General features: G+C 46.7%; 2 protein-coding genes across 2 annotated transcripts; one reads left to right on the forward strand and one right to left on the reverse strand.

Moving 5' to 3' along the window:
* Positions 1-3,648: 3,648 nt before the first annotated feature.
* On the forward strand, positions 3,649-10,253 carry LOC120673134 (transcription initiation factor TFIID subunit 13-like). The gene is made up of 5 exons (XM_039953831.1): positions 3,649-4,231; positions 4,356-4,393; positions 4,684-4,743; positions 9,759-9,833; positions 9,909-10,253. Exons 1-5 carry the CDS (start codon positions 3,988-3,990, stop codon positions 10,020-10,022), a joined length of 531 nt encoding a protein of 176 aa, XP_039809765.1. The 5' UTR covers positions 3,649-3,987; the 3' UTR covers positions 10,023-10,253.
* Positions 10,254-10,439: 186 nt separating this feature from the next.
* On the reverse strand, positions 10,440-18,495 carry LOC120673135. Its single transcript, XM_039953832.1, has 6 exons — positions 18,153-18,495; positions 17,536-17,618; positions 17,207-17,445; positions 11,632-11,872; positions 11,325-11,560; positions 10,440-10,674 (listed from the first exon to the last, which is right to left on the reverse strand). Exons 1-6 carry the CDS (start codon positions 18,357-18,359, stop codon positions 10,550-10,552), a joined length of 1,131 nt encoding a protein of 376 aa, XP_039809766.1. The 5' UTR covers positions 18,360-18,495; the 3' UTR covers positions 10,440-10,549.
* Between the last annotated feature and the right edge of the window lie 1,293 nt (positions 18,496-19,788).

Consider the following 19,788-nt stretch of genomic DNA (forward strand, 5'->3'; position numbering starts at 1 on the left):
GGTCCGGGAGTCTGACAGAGATCCCGGACCCCTCGAGGGGGGAGGTCCGGGCCTCCGGCTGCTAGTGCTGAGCGTCCCTCCTTGAGGGGCACGTGGAGACGCCAGACCCCTTCCCGAGCAGGGGGCGGGTCCGGGGCCATACGTGTGGTGAGGTGGAGTCCGGACAACCGGAGTTGGCAGAACAGTAATGGGAGCTGTGCCGAGCACGTCTCGTCCCACGTCGCAGGTTCCACAGTGCTGACACAGCATCCGGGATGGCGGAGCAGTGACCGGAGTTGGCGGACGGGACGCCGGTCACAACCACTGTGGGGAATAGCGGCCTGACGCCGTCTGTCCCGGGTGCTGTAGAGGAGTGGTTGGCATTTAATGCCTCCGGACGACAGGCGGGTGAGCGGAAGGGTCGTTTGTCTTCTTCGTCGAGGGGTGGCCTCGAGCGAGGCGGAGATGGTTCGCCCTGCTCGAGGGCAGGTTCGCTACTCTCGAGCGAGGTGGAGATGATTTGCCTGCTCGAGGGTAGGTTCGCTACCCTCGAGCGAGGCGGAGATGCGGGGCGCAGCCGGGGGCCTCGATGGGAGCCCTCGAGCGAGACGGAGATCACCCTGCGAGTCCATGGGGATGTGAATGGGCCGTGTGCTGGGCTTCTTTAAGTCCTTTTCTTTCCTCCAGGTTGGAAGGAGGCCGTAGGCCTTCGTGGGCCCAATTGCCTAATATGTGTTTTGCGTTTTTAGGGTGATCTTAGTACCCCGATTAGGGTGTCCCTAATTGTGGTACCCGACATTTTATATGAGTATTTTTCATGCAAAATTGTATCTCTATGTTAAATATTTCAGTCAATGAAAATAACCATAAAATATTTTTGATGTATTTTTTACCATAGGGCATCATGTCTCAAAATTTAAACTTAAAATTCAATTTATACTTAGAAAAATAAAAAGAGAAATATCATTAGGGTGTATTGGACTAATTGAAGTAAATTGAGTCTAAATTTTGTTCATGGGGTTAAGCAGACAAAATGAATTGTTGAAGGAAGTAAAATAGACCTTTTCCAAAAGTAAAACAAGTTCTTGCACGCGCACCTGGTATCCTTGCTCTCATTTCATATTACTTGCAGATTCGCGGGCTAACACAGCACGCCAGCATTTTGGCTACTGTTTCTCTCTTCTTTTGGAGAGATACTCTCTCATGTACATTGAGAATGATGAGATCTAAATTACTTCTGCACCAGTGAACGAACCCTTCAAGAACCATCCGAGCAGCCTACATTTAATCAGTCGGTGTTTAGATCATTTGGCAAAAAAAAAAAATTTAAAAGGAAATATTACTATTTAGAAGTGTTAAATAAAATTTATTTACAAAATTTTTTGCAAGAGTGGGTTGTAAATCGGGACGTCATACATCATCTTGTGCGGTTGTATCACTTTAGTTCAACAAATTGTAAAATGCACAAATAGATGCATGAACTTGTCAAAAGTGTGCATCTACGGTCACACATACACCACAAAGTGTATTTTGGCCACAAGCTTTAATATGGAGAAGAGGGAGGGCCATAATGCAAAATATCTCTTGGTTGATGGTGGTCTCTGCCATGTGATGATGCTCGCGCTATCTATCTGCCCAGTTCGATCGGTCAATTGCTTGTTACACATGATCATATATATGTTGTTTGCTTTTGTATGCCTAGAATATTATAAGAAAATACATAATAAGTTGAAAAAACAAGAATATTGTAGTCACAACAAACTATATTAATTCTGCATTTAAAACTGTGAGAAGAAAACTAGTGACAGTACATGAGATTCATGCCTAGTCCATAACAATCACACAAAAAAACATTGAATTATTCTTGAGATTCTTGCTGACTAAGGTTAGCTAGAGCATTTTGTGTAATGCTAACCTCCTCAATATCTATTGTGGCACTTAGTTCTCCTATACTATCATCATATCTCTTTGTCCTTTTCCGACCATGTCCTCTTGTACTGTTAACACTACCACCTGTCCTACCTCTTGTGTTTCCTCCTGCATCCCTTGTTTGAACACATTCTCTTGTGCTACCTCTAGTCCCTCTTGCCCTTCTCGGTCTGCCTTTTGCCATTGCAGTGGTCAGTGTTGGAGGAGGCATTGCATCTCTTTCTTGTTCAACAAAAAGACTCTGGTAATGGCTCGGGTGCCTGCCTTGAGTTAGCGTGTAACATATCATGTAGCAGAAATAAATTAGATACTACTGGCATTCACTTTTGCACTATTAAAAATGAGTTAGTACAAATAAAAGGTACTAACCTCGTTCAACAAATTGAAGACCATGCTCCGAGAAGTTTTACTCGGATCATTCGAAGGGTTCACTGTCATTGATATTATGTTCTGCCAGCATAAGGATTGTATTATGGCCCTCCCTATTCTCCACATTAGAGATTGTGGCCTAAATACGCTTTGTGGTGTATGTGTGATCGTAGATGCACACTTTTGACAAGTTCATGTATCTATTTGTGTGTTTTACAATTTGTTGGACTAAAGTGATACAACCGCACAAGTTAATGTATGATGAGTGCAATTTACTCTAATTATAACAATGAGCTTAATTATAATGATGTGGGTTGTTTTGAAAAATTGTGAGCATGTTCCTAATATTTTCTCTCCAAAATGAATCCGACGGCTCCGCTCCCTTGGGCCCGCAGGCAGCCGTTTCATCCGCGTTTCAGGCTAACAGGAGGGAGACGGCCGCCGAGTCTGCCCGGCCGCCGCACCGTCGAGTCCGCCAGGCCGCCCTTCTGCGTGACGCACAGCCCCTGGTGGACCTCCTCCGCTCGACGACCCGCGGGCTCAAAGTGCGGAGCGACCCGCGGGCCACCTTGCCGCGAGGACTGCGCGGCCGACGCCTCCACTCCGTCGGACAACGAGCTGCGTTTGGATTGGCTTCCTCGCCTCCACATCATGGACGTACTCCGGTACCTCGGGAACGCCGGCCTCCCCGTCCTCGGCATCTCCGTCAACCCCTCCCTCTGCTTCCTCGCCGCGGACAGCGTCGGCGGCATCCTCACCCACCACAGCTGGACTGCCACTGCAGCCGGACCCATCCGCATCGCCGATTCGCCGGCATCACCCTGCTGCCCGTACTTCGGCGGCGAGGAGCGCGCGCCGGCCGAGCTTAGGCTGGAGGGCGTGGCGCCGGAGGTGAACATGCGGCGCTCGGACTGGTCGTGTTGGGCGTTCCTGGACCCCCCTCCCAGCTGCTTCACAGCGGCGGCGCCGGCCAACCTCCACCAGCACGGCAGATTCTCCAGCGGCGGCCTCCCACAGCGACGACCCGGCAGCGGCCAGGCGCCACGGCGCGGTGGCGGCCTCCCACAGCAGGCCTGGCGGCGTCCCGGCGAGGCCTCCCGCAGCGGCGGCCCGGCACGGCCTCCCGCAGCGGCGGCGCCCCGACGGCCAGGCGCCGCGGCCTCCTGCCGGCGCGGATTCAGGGGCGATGCGAGGGGCGCGCCGTTGGCTCCGTCTCCGCGCTCGCTTGCCGTCCGTTAGCTGATCTGGGAGACTTTTTTTTCTGGATGCGGGCCCAACATAGGGAGGCATTGGATGGGATTTAAAGGGCTGAGATCTAGCCAATGTTTCATTGTGACATTGCTACCCAATGTCACCCAATCTGAATCCGTTCGACGGCAGCGCACGTATCAAGTGCGCCGCCTCCAACTCCCCCACCCCGATCCTCCTCGGCTCATCCCCTCCCTGAGTCCCTGTTCCCCTTCTCCTTCTCTCCTCCCCTCCTTGCTAGGGTTCTTGCTAGGTTAAATCCCACGCCAGGTTAAAAAAAAAGGTTAAATCCCACGCTCCTGTGCTAGATCCGCTAGGAGCCGGCTGAAGCGGTTCCGTTCCGCCCTTGCTCTCCGAAATCCAACTCCTCCTCCCCCGTCCGGGAAGCGAAGGCCGCAGTCCCTCTCCTCCCTCCTCCCCTGCTGTCCTCGGTGTCCGGCGCACACCACGGCCGGCGCAGGGATGCAGAACCCCGCCACGCCCACCCCGGCGGCGGCCCCGTCCAAGGGCAAGTCGGCGGCGCAGAATCCTAGCGAGCACCACGCCGCGACGACCGCCCCGTCGGGGACGCCGTCCAAGGGCAAGTCGGCGGCGGCTCAGGCCGCGGCCGCGGGCCAGGGCTCCTCCTCGCATCACCACTCCGCTGCCGGCGCCGACGCGTCCGCCCCCACCCTCAAGCGCAAGCGCGGCGTCTTCCAGAAAGACCGTACGTGACCACTTATGATCCCCTGTTTGGCTAATTTTAGCCTTTGTTCTGTCTTTTGGGCATTCGATTCAATTGTTGCTCATTCTCAATTAATGTGTTGTAATTTTTGCTGGCGTTCTTGCAGTGCAGCACATGATGTATGGATTTGGGGACGATCCTAATGTGAGTTTACGGAACTATTGTCTGCTCGTAGTTCTTTAATTTATTCTTCTATAAGGATATGATGGGGACTATAATGCAGTTAGTATAGTTTACAGCAGGAATAGGTGGTGTTGCAACTGATTTTATAAGGCGGTATGCCATAGGTGATGATAATCTGCATTTAACCTTCAATTCACAATTCTAATGTATGATAATTTAAATAACTTCCATGTGAACAAGAGCTCATAGTTTTTCCTTGTAAAGGAAATAAATTTTTTTTTTGCTCATATGTGGTGTTATCAACTTTGCAGCCACTTCCAGAAACTGTTGCTCTTGTGGAGGACATTGTTGTGGAATATGTCACTGACCTGGTAAGCTTATTTTGCATCTCTGTCTTCTGTGCTATGTCTGTGGTGCTGAGAGGCTATGTTCGCTAATTGTAAGGCTATGTTTCAACATTCATGTTTATTACCTTCTTGAACTCTGTGTTCTAAGAAGACTTATTAAGTTTAAAATCGCTGTGTATTGCCTCTATAAGAAGCTTTCAGATGTTATTGTGGGCTATGTTTTGAGATATTTTTGGGTGGTACACGTATGCAGTATGCCCATTTGTGTATATATTTAAAAGTAAGTTGTTCTCTGTTTATTGAGTTTCGACTAATCTGTGCGGTGCCCAATAATGCTCTTTTATGCAACAGATTATATCTTTCATCATAAAACTTTGGTAACTGCTATTGTTTGCGCATTGCTTTGCATTGGAACTTATACTAGGCGTGAATTTGTTCACGTCAAGCTGTTGGCATCATGGCTTTATTGAACTAGAACTTTCGGCGCGTGATGCGCGCCCTACTGTTTGAACAATCAAATCCAGCAATAGAATCAAAATAATATTTAAGACAACATAAATTCTTCACCCTTTACTATCAGAAGGTAATTAAAAGGCTCCTATTGTCATCATCATTTGACAAACAGACTTACCCTAAACACTTGGTGTGCCCTATCATGACAACAACATTAGAAATTGTGATACTGGAACATGATAGGTTCTATATTTGATTAAACACTGTATATTTAATTCAATATTGTTCAGGTTGGGTATATACATTTGATAATTAGCCTATCAACTCTTGTGAGCCGAGTAAATCCAGCATACATAGATAGGATGAGATCAACTCAACTTGTGCGGCCACACACAATCCTTCATGAGTTTGCTGGCTTCAGAACATGCATGATTGCCAATGGGTATGATGCATCAATATTTGCTACAAAGGATAGAGTAACATAAGAGTAATTCAAATGCTATTTAGTTATACATATTCGGAAGGTTAGTTTGCTTCAATCGTAATAAGAAAATACTTATGATAAACCAACAAGCATGCTGAAAATAGTACAGTATACTCAAATCAAATCATGTCAGAATATATTAACATTGAGTGATCAACACATATAAAATTGCTATCCCGATTCCATATACAGGCAACAAGATAGGTTAGGTTCTTTATAACTGAAACTAAAGGAGGCACGAGCATGGCCCTTATTATGCATCACTGGCCACGAGTATTCTTTTACTGTACTCAGCCTCAAGTGGATACAAATTAATGCCAACAGGAGACCAAAATAATTACTAACAATCTCAAGTTGTAACGAATTAGTAATTGCAATTAGGCAAACAATTAGAACAAACAACAGAAAGGATTACTTGTCATATCCCATGAGTTAGCTCCAAATAATTACTGTTTGCTGTGGCAAGCTAAGTTAATCTCACCGCAGGTTAATTTGAAATCACACAAAACTAAATTTGATGTGTTGCCTATTTCACTGAAACAGATGCAGGCAAGGACTTCATTAACATCAAAAACATGAGCAGTGTGAATCACAAATGCAGGTTAGCGATTAGCATTGATAGAAATAATATTCATCTAAGCAGTGTATATATGAGGGTAGAAGCTTACATGTATTTTATTTTATCAGAGTAATGCTCTGATCAGAAAAGGTTCAGACTGCTGCACTTTGTTTTTTTTTTGGTATACGAGAAAGAAAGAACAATCCCATACAATGCTCAGATGGGCAGTCGAAGACTAATCTTTTCTTGGAATTTAGAAAACATGAGTATCTTCAAATTTAATTGAGTAACCAATGGAACCCTTGTTTCTGGCTTCTAGAATTTAAGTCTTGCAACCTGCGACACAGTTTTAACAGAAAATTGAAAGCTTCACATAAGCATGGAGAAAGTAAAGGAAAGGCTCATCAGAGAAAGGAGGGGCATGTTCAATTTTATTACTTTAATCAGATTCTTCAAGAGAAAGAAGAAGCATATCAATTAATCTGTTCCATTACTTCGCATTGGAAAAAGAACAAACACTTAGCTGCAAATCAAAGTTTACCATCCAGATGGGAAAATCACACCAGAATTTAAGATGATTTAATTAACAAAGTGCATGCTTTACTGCAGTCCTGCAAAATAATTGCACAAGGGTATCAGCTGTTTTAGTTATTTAGAATAAAATAAACCCAAAGGTACGGTCTGCTTATGATATTTTAGTTATTAGGATAAATTTGATTGCATGATCAGATGTGTCATCAAACTATCAAGGATGTAATATCTAATTAGCATTGCAAATTCAGTAGAAAACCAATCGACAAGTCCTAAAAAAAAGTTTTCTCAAAACTTTCCAGATCTATTAAAAATGAACTATGTTCTACATTCACACAAAAATTGATCAAGTTGAATAAATAAAATGAAATTTACTGTCACTTTTAATCTATTAACCCAGGTAGATCGACATGGATATCCAGCAGCCGAGCGATTCAGTTCAATTTTGGTCAAGTGTGTATGTATGTGTGCTCGAGGCCTATAAAACTGTATTAAGCAATTGCAACTGATCATGCAAGTAGCAGAACTTTCTAGAAACGGAAAAGCTAGGTCGGTATAAAACTTTGTAAGGGTATGCATCACATAAAATTTATGAAGCTGAGTCGCAGCACAGTATGGACATAGAATATGTTATACATTAAAGATGGTGAGCTGCTCTGATCTTGAGATGTAAATCTCTCTTCCACTTTCAGATGCAATGGCATTATCTATATTATATTTTGGTACAAAACTTCAGTTCAAGTGCACTTGCCTTTGGATACCACCAGCTAGACAATTTTAGCTAGTTTCCATAATGATAGGTGTTATCTATACATTCTGGCTCTTTTTTTCCTTGAAAAGGTTGGCTGTTGGCTTGGTTTGGTTGTTTAGAGGAGCTGACGTTTAGCAACCAGCTAGTTAGCACGGCAAATTTTGAAGGCACCAAAGGCTTTAGGTGAAGGACACGTGAAGACTGAAGACAAAGCTAGCGACCGTGTAAATGTTAGAAGCTAGCACTATAAATTATAATTTTTTACCTTCTCACAAACTTTAGCACTGTTGTTTTACTATTACATTTTCGTGTTTTGTGGCATGTCAATTATTATCTACGACATCAGATGGGACACCTGTGGTGCCAACTATTGGAATTTCCATTGAGGAACAGAAAACAAAGTGCTTGAGGTGTGTCTGCATTAGTGATACAAGTACTCCGGGATTTGATTTCTAGCAGGTACAAATCCCTGATGCAGATAAAACATAAATCTAGAAGCAAGGGATTTGATTTCTATCAAACTCGAATAATGAGACACAACTACAACCTACAAATTTACATAACTAGATGGATGAATGGAGAAGGGGCACATGGCGTGCTTGAGGGGTGATTCTTACCAAGCAGACGAACACGATGTAGACCTCACGGCAACAGAAGCAGTCGTCACCACCGCACCTGATCTGCAGGAGGAGGTTCCAACGGAGGAAGGAGTCAAGGGGAGGAGGAGGTTCCAACGGAGGAAGGAGTCAAGGGGGAAAAGAACGTGATATAGAAGCAAGCCGAATCCAGGAGCTCGAACTCAGTCCCCCACTCACCTGCTTGCTGGAGCTTGCGGCGCGCGCACCACGGGCTTCTGGAGGCTAAGCCAGATCGACGGTGGTTGAGGTCAGACTTGTTTAGCTGGAGCCCGCCTGATGATGGAGGCGGACTTGGCGAGCTGCGCCGTGCCCGGCGGGACTGCCGTGGAGGAGGGGACGGCGCTGTACATGGCGCTGCTGATGCTATGCGGTCTGGCCAAGGAGATGCACCAGCGGAGCGGGCGCGCGGGGGTGGATGGCGGTGCAGAGTGAGGACGGGGTGAGCGGGGACGAGGAGGTGGAGGGGGAGGCCGGGGGCTAGGAGAGCAGGAGCGCCCGGATCTGGATCCCGCGGAGAGTAGGTGGAGACCGAGGAGGTCGAGCTGAACCTTGGCTGGTCGACGCGGACGCGGAGGCGTCGAAGCTGGGGAGGAAGCGTAGGGGGGCCACCATGGATCTCGCTCGCGTGACGGGGACAGCGAAGCTCGTGCTCGCGCGGTCGTGGAGGCGGCGGAGCTAACCCGCGTGGAGCCGGAGGAGGTTGAGCTGTCGCCGGAGAGGGTGGCAGGGAAGAACACGAAGAGAGAAGCAGGAGGGAGAAGAAACGGTGGAAGAGGAAGAAGAGGAGAGGGAAGGGGCGCGGCTCTTATCTCGGCGGGAAAGGGGCCGGGCATCGAGCTCCGGGAGCACGCCGACGCGACAGGGCAGTCTCGGGCACCGGCTCCGACGGGACGTCGAGAGCGTAGCGGAGGACAGGGCGGACAGGCGCTGCCTGCACACTGTCCCGGCGTGACGAGGCGTGGGAATCCAAGGCGGATGAGGCCACGCCGGGTGGGCGCCGCAGCCGCGTCGCCTCCCGCGCTGCGCTCCACCCCGGGCTTATCCACCCACGCGCTGCACGCTCGCTCCACGCTAGCCGCAGCGAGCTGCCGCCGCCGCCGCCAACCGGGCTCCACTGGACGCCAGGCCCACCGGGCAGCGAGCGCGGGAGCTCACGCGGCCGCTGCTACCGTGCGGAGCGCGCGCTCCCTCCCACGGCGCGGCAGGCGTGATGCGCGGCGTGACGACACGCGTCCCTGCCGTACCCGCGACGCGCGGTGGTGCGAGCACCAGGCAGCAGCTATTAACAATTTTGATGATTCAGATGTCAGGACTTTAATTGGCCAACTACTATCATTAGGTTCTATGGATTAAATACTGAATTCATTTGTGTCATGGGCCCTGATTTGCCCATTTGATTACTTTCTGAAAACATTCCCCTTTTACCATTCATACTACACATTCTGTTTTGAGCAAGTTCATGTGCTTCAAATATACACCGGTGTGCACTATCAGGTGAATGTGGTGGAAGTATCTATTATGTAGTAGATGATTATTGTGTGGCGTGTTCAACTATTCCTGTGACTTTGTAGATGATTATTTGTAGCTTAATCATTTGATGATTCATAATGTGTCTTTTCTCAGGTGCACAAGGCACAGAATGTTGCATCAAAGAGGGGGAAGCTCCTGACAGAGGATTTTCTTTACCTTATACGCAAGGTACATTTTCCAAACTCCACATTTGATTACCTTGCTTATTTGTAGTGCAGCTGACACTTTAGTGCTGGTTTTTAGGATTTACGGAAACTGCACCGTGCTACTGAACTACTCTCCATGAATGAAGAGCTCAAGCAAGCAAGGAAAGCTTTTGATGTGGATGAAGAGACGCTGGCTACAAATGCCATATGATATCTTCACAGAAGCCTTGGAAACCTTCATACAATATGCATTAGTTTTCCTTTCAGCTGTTTCTGCTGAAAGCGATTTATATAATGTTGGTTTTTGAGGGCTTTTACCTTGTACTGACCAAACCATCATATCGTTCTTGTTGCCTAAACTAAACAGTTGATGCGTACTGACGACAATTCACCTGTGCATTCCTGGTTTCAAACTTCAGAAAGCACTCCTGGTATGGTATTATATTATCGCCTAACATTAACCACACTTTTTGTCCTTTTATTTCGAATATGCATTAAGTGCCAGCAATCTGTTCAAGAACCTTGATTAGAGACGCAGACTCTGATAAGTAGATTTTATAGCATAGTTCTGAGATTTTTTAAGGCAATACTTTACATCATAGTTTAAGAAAGCTGACCCAGCTTTTCCTTCAAGTTGAGAGAGCATAGTCCAGGTAGCATGGCACTGAAGATAGAACAGTAGCTTAATAATAGCAGGAAAATGCAGAATACATCTGTTTTGCTTTTGCAGTAGGATGACTAGCCGAACTTGCTTTCAATGTCAGTGATTTCGAGCTCTCCTTCCAAGTATAACATCTTCGCCAAGACCGCAAGCAGCTCAAGCCATTCGCAGTACAGGATTTCCTCAATATCGTCATCGTTGTAGCAAGGTTTTTAAGGCGTCTCGCCTAGGCGTCCGAGCAGAAAAAAAAAGCTGGGCGTCGGCGTCGCCTTACCATTCCTCGCCTTGGCCGGCATTCCAGTGCCGCGCCACTCGGGGAGGGAGCTGCGCCGCAGCCTCCTGTCCCTCCTCCTCCTCCGGTCTTGCATCGGGCGGAGGCAGGGGCTGGCGGCGGAGGAGGCAGGGGTGGGTGGCGACGGAGGAGGCAGAGGTAGAGGAGGGCAGCGGCTGAGGAGGAGGAGGGAGGCAGGCAGTGGCGGCGGCGATGCGGTCGGAGGAGGAGAGGCAGAGGCGGCGGGATCTGAGGGAGAGGTAGAGGCGGCGGGATGCGGGATGGGAGCGAGAGAGGCACGGGCGGCCGGTAGGGTTGCAGATAGGGTGGTAGGGTTGCAGATAGGGTGGATGAGGGAGTGGGTTCACTGGGTTGGGCTGACTTTGGGCCTGTTTTGCACCTCTAGGCCCAATGATTCTCTATTTTTTTCTTTTTTTAACAGTTAAATGTATGTGTTTTAGAGGTAAATGCCTGTATTTTACAGGCAAATAAGGCGTCACCTCGCCTCACGCCTTATCGCCTAGGCGTCCGAGCGGTGGCGCATCGCCTCGCCTCGCCTTACTGCTTTAAAAACCTTGCGTTGTAGTCATGCAAGTGGCTTCTTACATTTCTGTTGAGCCGCAGTAGATCGGACTGAGTCTTTTTGTACTCGTTTTGAGCATTGACAACCCACTGGTTGATCTGTGCATTTGCCCTGGCAGTATCCAGCCAGTCATTCTCGTAGGGGAGCTTAGAGAGTATCCTCTTCTTCTTTGCCTTGTTTTTACGGCCAAGGTACTTGACAATCCTATCGTGTAGCATCAGGAAGACCTCAGTGCTGCAAACACAAGCAGCAAAATGAGTCTTTGGCAACAAACAAAGACAGTAAAACCGTGTCGAAAAATTTACCGGTTTTTCATGGGCAGCAGCGCGGCATTGTTCACGATCAAGAACTCATCTTTCATTGTAAGGTTGTCATCTCCCAAGAGCGCGAGGAATGCCCTGTAATCCGGAGGCAGCTTGGCGACATCCCCACCGGAGACTCTGATCAACGCCTGCAGGACCTTGGACAGGTTCTTGTAGTCGTCTCTCACACGCTCGATGCTGAATCCTTTACCACTGAAACTGGCCCCCCTCAGCTTGACACTCCCTGTTACACCCGTTGCCGACAAGATCCACCGGCGTGAGATAAACAAGGGAACAGAGACGAGAGATACCGCGCAGAGGACATGTTCCTCTATTCCATTGATTTCAGAATATTTTTCGTTACATGTTTTCTCACCTAGGGTGTGGCTTATATGAGCCACCCATACACTGGCCACAGGCCAAATCACACACGCCTTCTACTTTACGCCTCTCACACTATAATACGTCTTCTATTGTTGGCACATGCCTGACATCTCCCCCGGCCGAAGAACTTGCTTGTCCACAAGCAAGCGCATCCGGAAAACGAGCTCTGAGTACATTGTAATCTTCCCAGGTTGCCGCATCTTCTGGTAGGTGTGTCCACTTGACTTTGACATGTGGAACAGCTACATTGCCTTTCTTGACAAGCCTACGTTCAAGAATCATCTCAGGAGTAGAATCAACAATGGACAGATCTTTTACCTTTGGTAGTTCCTGGTACACTGGAGTGTAATCTGGATGGAACGATTTGAGTTGAGATATGTGGAAAACGGGATGAATAAGACTATCTGCAGGAAGCTGTAATCGATAGGCTACTAAACCCACTTTCTCTAGCACCTGATAAGGTCCATAGTACTTGAAGGCCAATTTGGGGTAAGGTCGGTGGGCAACTGATGTTTGGACATAGGGTTGTAGCTTGAGCAGAACTTGATCCCCAGGTTGAAATTGAAGCTCAGACCTCTTCTTGTCAGCCTGAAATTTCATCCTGGACTGGGCACTTGCCAAATGTTGTTTAAGAGATTGTAAATGTATTTCTCTGTCTTTGACCAATTCTTGAACTGATTGTTGCACCTCCTGATGATTCACTGGTGCCAAGCTCAAATTGGGGTCATAAGCATACAGAGCCTTAAAGGGAGTACAGCCCAAAGCTGTGTGAAATGACAAGTTGTACCACAGCTCTGCCAAAGAGAGCCAGCTTTTCCACTATTTTGGGGAATCTTGGACAGCACATCTCAAATACATTTCTAAGCACTGGTTGATTCGTTCCGTTTGGCCATCACTTTGTGGATGACATGCTGTACTGAAGGATAACTTCACTCCATATAGCTTGAATAATGCCTTCCAAAAAGTACTCAGAAAAATTCTGTCTCTATCAGACACTATGGACCGTGGGAAGCCATGCAATTTAACCACTATGTCTAGAAAGATCCTGGCCACACCAGCAGCTGTATATGGGTGTTTCAAAGGTAGGAAATGAGCATATTTGGTTAGCCTATCCACTACCACCATGACCACCTCATAACCTTCAGATTTTGGCAATCCTTCTATGAAATCCATTGACAGGTATTGCCAAGCCCCAGCAGGAATGGGAAGAGGTTGTAATTTCCCAGCAGGATGAGTGTTTAGGTGTTTGGCCTTCTGACAGATTTCACACTGTTGCACAAAGGACTCCACATGCTGCTTCATACCTTTCCAGTGAAACAACTGCTTAATTCTTTGATATGTGGCAAATGCTCCTGAATGCCCTCCAATGGCTGACGAGTGCAATGCAGCAATGACTTTGGTTTGAAGTGCAGTATTCTCTCCAATCCACAACTTCCCATGATATCTGATCACCCCATTATCCAGACTGAACCCTGCTGCATCTGGTGTGTGAACAGCTAGTTGTACCAACAAATTCTGCGCTTGGGCATCAGTAACATATGAATTCACCACTTCTTGTACCCACATTGGTTAAACCTCCGAAATGACTTGTAGTGCCATGAGATGAGCAACTCTGGATAAAGCATCTGCTGCCACATTTTCTTTGCCCTTCTTATACACAATTCTGAATTTGAGCCCCATCAGCCTAGCCATGGCCTTCCTCTGCATGTCAGAGTGCAAATTTTGTTCATTTAGGTAGGCTAAAGATTTGTGATTAGTGCGAAAATTATGAACTCATGTTCTTGAAGATATTGCCTCCACTTCTCCACTGCCATAAGTAAAGCTAGAAATTCCTTCTCATAAATGGACAGCTGCTTATGTTTTTCACCCAGTGCTTTGCTTAAGAAGGCTACAGTTTTTTCTCTTTGCATTAACACTGCACCTATTCCCCCATCACAAGCATCAGTCTCAATGACAAATGGCTCTTTGAAGTCAGGTAATACCAATACTGGGGTGGACATCATGGCTGTTTTCAGTGACAAGAAGGCCTTTTCAACTTGCTCTGTCCATTGAAACTGTTTCTTTTGGAGGAGTTGTGTTAGGGGTTTAGCCAACACACCATAATTCCTGACAAACTTCCTATAATATCCAGTTAGTCCTAAAAACCCTCTTACTTCAGTAATGGACTGAGGTCTGGGCCACTGCAGCATGGCTATTGTTTTGGCTGGGTCTGTAGCTACCCCATCCTTAGATATGATGTGACCCAAATATTCCAAACTGTGCTGAGCAAAAGAACACTTGCTTGGTTTCAGAAAAAATTTGTGTTGTCTGATGGTCTCAAAAACTTGCTGGACATGTTCCTCATGAAGTTCTAGAGAAGGGCTATATATCAAGATATCATCTAGGAACACCAAAACAAATTTCCTGAGAAATGACTTTAACACTTCATGATGCACTGAAAAGTAGAAGGTGCATTAGTGAGTCCAAAGGGCATCACTTTGAATTGGTAGTGCCCTTGATGAGTCTTGAAGGCTGTTTTATACTCATCTTGCAAGAGCATCCTCACTTGGTGGTACCCCGATCTCATGTCCAGTTTGGTAAAATACTTAGAGCCTGCCAATTCATCCAGAATCTCTTCAATTATTGGCATGGGAAATCTATTCTTGATTGTAATGGCATTGAGTCGCCTGTAGTCCACACAGAACCTCCAACTGCCATCTTTTTTTTTGTACTAACAACACCGGTGATGCAAATGGACTTGTACTATGGGTAATCAGACCAGCCTCCAATAGACCTTTCACCTGTCTTTCAATTTCAGATTTATGTTGGGGGGAATACTTGTAGGGCCGAGAATTTATAGGCACAGCATCAGGCTGCAATGGAATTACATGATCATACACCCGGTTGGGAGGTAGTACCTTTGGCTCACTGAATATATCAGTATATTGGTGTAATAGATTCAAAAATGACTCAGGAATATCGTGGAGTTGCTGTTCTGGTATGAAATTGACAATGGCAAATGCCCCATATGTCATTAGCTTTATAGCTCTTCCAAACTTGCTTTGCTGACATAGCCTCCAACTTAGCAGGAACAGGTGTGACTCCCTGAATCTTGATTTGTTTTCCATGTTCCATAAACTTCATGGTCCTATTTTCCCAATCACAGGTCATTGGACTATGAGCTTCCAACCAGTCAAATCTCAGAATTGCATCATATGTGCTCAGATCTAAGACTCTCATGTCAAGTGTCAGTGTATGTCCTTGACACAGCCACTGTAATTGGGGTACCATCTGGTTTGAGGTTAATATCTGCCCATTGGGTAATTTAACAGGTTTGGAGGTAGTGAGAACTGTCTGTAGTCCAGCATCAGCTACAAATTTGGAACTCACAAAAGAATGTGAACTGCCACTGTCCAACAACATCAACATAGTTTTCTTCTTAACTTGAGATTTGATTTTGAAACATCCCACCCCTTCTGTGCCAGCCAAAGCGTGCAGGGATAGCTGTAAGAAATCCTCAGCCAAGGAGTCCTCTACAGCGAGCTGGTTTAAGACCTCATCAGTTAAGTTTTGATCTAGGTCATTTCCTGCCAGCGTGTGCAGTTGAGCCTTGGTCCTCTTTGTACACACCTCCACATGACCTGGGTCGAATTTGTCGCCACAGTAGTAACACAGACCATTTGCTTTCCTGTAATCTCTTAACTGCCTCTCCCTCCACAATGGATTGTTACCCTGCTGCTTGTTGTCCCCACCTTGGGACGGTTGTAGAAGAGTGCACCTTGCTCTTGTTTCTCTCCACAATCCTCTGTTGTATCCTTGCCAACAAATAAGCACGATCAACATCATCAGGCACTTGGCCTTGCACAGAGTATCTAATCTCCTCCTTGAGTCCATTCACAAACTGAGTTGTAAAGAAAACCTCCCCATACTCTGAATTGTACATGTAGACCTGAAATTGCAGAGACTGAAAAGCACTGTAGTACTCTTCCACAGAACCAGTTTGGCGAAGCTCTAAGAGATCAGTAACAGCTGTGCGATAACCATCTTTACCAAATTTCTGTTCTACAACTAAAGCAAATTCTAGCCAAGAAGCATTCTTATGTTTCTTCTTGTAGACCTGTAACCACTGTGATGCAGGGTCGTCAAAGTGCAAAGAAGCCACGCTCACCCAATGCTCTAACGGAACATTCATTAATTTGAAGTAATTCAGGCATTTATCCTTCCACACGATGGGGTTTTCTCCATTGAAATGGGGACAAGACATCTTGGGCATGTGGTAACGAGAGATAGGACCAGAGCGCGTGTGCTCACCTCTGTGCGATTGATGGACTGAATCACCCTCAGAAGTGATAGAATCGCTGTCCGAGGATGGCGAAGTCTGACGACGGTTCTGCTGCATTCGTAGCTGGGCGATCGCCTGCCCCGCTTCACCAATCTGACGGGACATCAGCTTCTGCTTGGCCGTCTGCAGGTCGATGGCTTGGGTGTTGAGTTCCAGATGGGCGCGCATCTTCTGCTGAGCGAGACCAATGTCGGTAACCCTGGCGAAGAGCAGATCGACACTCTCCAGGATCTGATCCAACTTGCTAATTTCCTTCTCTACATCCGCTTCCATGGCGTCGAGTATGAATTTGGTCTGGACGGATGGCTTCGGAGGAGCCGTGACTGACGCCGCCTCAGGTGAGACAGGAGAGGAACGGATCCGGACGGAAGCGTCGAATCGAAGAACTATCCTAAGCGGCGCGTGGTCGGGTGGTCGACGGCGCCAGAGAGGCTAACCGGCGATATGCGGTGGCCGCCGTCGACGAAGGCCGGAAGGCGGGGCGTGGACGCCGAGATCGGATCGGATCGCGGCGGAGCAACCAGGCCGTCGAGGAGACGTACCAGGCGGAACTCGACGAAGATAACTGGACGCAGAGGCCGATAGCGGCGGATCGCCGGAGAACCCGAATCTGATACCAATTGTTACACCCGTTGCCGACGAGATCCACCGGCGTGAGATAAACAAGGGAACAGAGACGAGAGATACCGCACAGAGGACAGGTTCCTCTATTCCATTGATTTCAGAATATTTTTCGTTACATGTTTTCTCACCTAGGGTGTGGCTTATATGAGCCACCCATACACTGGCCACAGGCCAAATCACACACGCCTTCTACTTTATGCCTCTCATACTATAATACATCTTCTCATGTTGGCACGTGCCTGACACTCCCGGTGCTCCCGATCCAGACGTTGGACACCTGCAGAGGAGCGGCGAGGCAGTTGCCAACCGAGTGCTGGCTCCTCAGTATCAACGCGAGCTTCCTGATGATCCTGGTCGCGTCGTCAGACAGTCGCCAGAATTTCCTCCTTGTTCCTAGCACCGGGACCTGGATCAGCATCGGGTTGGCCTTGGCGTAGCTCTTGGCGTCGCGCAGCCCCTCGGCGGACGACTCGTCGATGTCCTCGGTGCTAGGAACACAGATAGCAAAAATGAGTGTGTTGCCACAGTTTGTAAAAACTGAATTAAAAATGAGTGCTCTGACGGAGCAGCAATCTCACTTGTTTTGGTACTGAGAAGCGGCTACTCCGTTGGCAAGTGCTCCCTTGCTCCACTGCAGGTGTCCAATGTTTGGACCAGCAGCCTGCCGGCAATACCCAACGATGCACACGAAACCAAAAACATTCAAGTGAAAGAATTGCACAACCTGCTGTGGTCTCAGACACAAACAGAAGAATCTTTTGCCATTTTATTTTAAAAAAAGAAAGTTCTCATGTCATGTGACGGTTGTTAAAGGATGAGATTCCTCATATTGCTTTTTCATCCTGAGAAGGCAAGATTTTACTGTAAATTAAGTGTCAATCTTGTCATCTTGATTGTGGAGCTCAAGTACGTTGTCAAGGATTTAGTAGCATTTTACTAAAAATGGAATGGGACGGTTGGAACTAAGATTCCTGTTTGGAAGAGGAGGATCACTCTTAAGAAATTTTAGGATTTAGCTCAAGTTTTTACACTAAGTCCTGGGGATTTGTATCCCCAAATTCCTCTTCCAGACAGGGAAGACTGCCGACAATGTGAGAACAAGAACATATACATCAGGGAAACAGGGGAAGGAAATGAGGGAAGAATACTGTATGCTACGGCCAGTATTCTTGTTACCACGGACGTGGATTTGAACCTGCGTCAGGGCGTCGCCGCCGGGGGTGGCCGGCGAGACGCCATGGCGGCCAAGAGCCTGCTGATGAGGTCGTGGAGCAGCAGAAGCAGGCGGATCATGGCTGCAGTACTGCGGCTGGTAGTAGGGGTAGTGGCCACCGCCCCCTTGAACCCTTGAACCTTGATGGTCTTCTTGTCCCTCGAAGCACCTGATGAGGGCGTTTCCCATGGAGGATCACTCTCTATCCACTCCAGCTGCTGCTCCACTTGCTCACCTACTGAGCTTAAAGCTAGCTGTTAGAGGTGAGGGAAGGGAAGGGCCAAAGACAAAGAGGTAGTGGGACTGAAAAGAAGAAAAACAAAGGAGACTTGACCCGAGACCTTCAATCAGAGCGACTGTTCATTATGGGATGGCACAGGACGAAGCCTGCCCGATTGACTTGCATTCGGTTTGCTTTTGGTCAGTGTGGTGTGTTTGGTTTGGGGTGAAAAATATTTGGTGAAATTTTTTGTAGTTTTGACTATTAATTAGAGATATTAAATAAAATTTAATTATAAAATTACCTCCGCAATCATGAGTACTGTAGCACTTTTGTACCTAATGAGGTATTTGACCACGGGATTAGAAGATGATTAGAGCATAGTTACTATAACATTATTGTATCTAATCATAGCATAATTAAACTCATTAGATTTGATTCGCAAATTTACATTTATCTATGAAAAAATTTTACAAATAAACTTCGTTTAATACGTCATACATACTAGATTTCTTCGAAAAAATAACACGGAATCAAACCAACCATAGGCATATGTTCATGAAAAATGATATGAGCACGCGAGGTCTCTACATCAACGGCCCTGTTTCGTTCCTCCTTAACATTCCAGAATGCGTCTTCTAGATTTCACGTGAAGTACTAAATAAAGTTTATTTGCAAAATTCTTTTAGGAATGAGTGTAATTTTTTGCGATGAATCTAATGATGGTAATTAATTGATGATCGGCTACAGTGATGCTATAGTAATTATCCTCTAATCACGCGGTTAAAGGCCTCATTAGATTTTTTAGGGTTCCTAGCGCAGGGACTGTGAAGTTGATTTTGTAAATTGACTTTATTTGACACCCCAAATTAGCGGTCAAAGTACATTCTAGACTATTACAGGGCAAACCAAACAAGGCCAACATGTGACTCTGAGCAACAGCAGTTAAAAGACAACATTCAGGCCGCCAATGGCCTCGCCTGTTCAACCTGTCCAGGGGTCGAAACTGATAGTGTTTACTCGTCAGCTTAGGGGGTGTTTAGTACCTAAATTTTTTCCTACAGTACCTATCACATCGAATTTTCAGACACATACATGGAGCATTAAATGCAGTTGAGAAAAATAAATAATTGCACAGTTTAACTGATTAGGACAAGATGAATCTTTTAAATCTAATTAATCTATTGAAAGGCCGGATCGGGTGCTCTAGCCTAAGAGGGAGAGATGGTGAATTAGACAACTCAAAATCTTAACCTATGGCTCCAACTAAATTGCACAATATTAAACTAAAACCTGCTATCTATATGTGCAACTACGGTTATTCTAGTGTGAAACCCCTATCCCAAAAGAGTTTAGCAACATATAACCTTTCCTATCAAGATACTACTCTACTAAAAT

Source organism: Panicum virgatum, chromosome 5N (genome assembly GCF_016808335.1).
Source record: "Panicum virgatum strain AP13 chromosome 5N, P.virgatum_v5, whole genome shotgun sequence".
NCBI classification, from domain to species: domain Eukaryota; kingdom Viridiplantae; phylum Streptophyta; class Magnoliopsida; order Poales; family Poaceae; genus Panicum; species Panicum virgatum.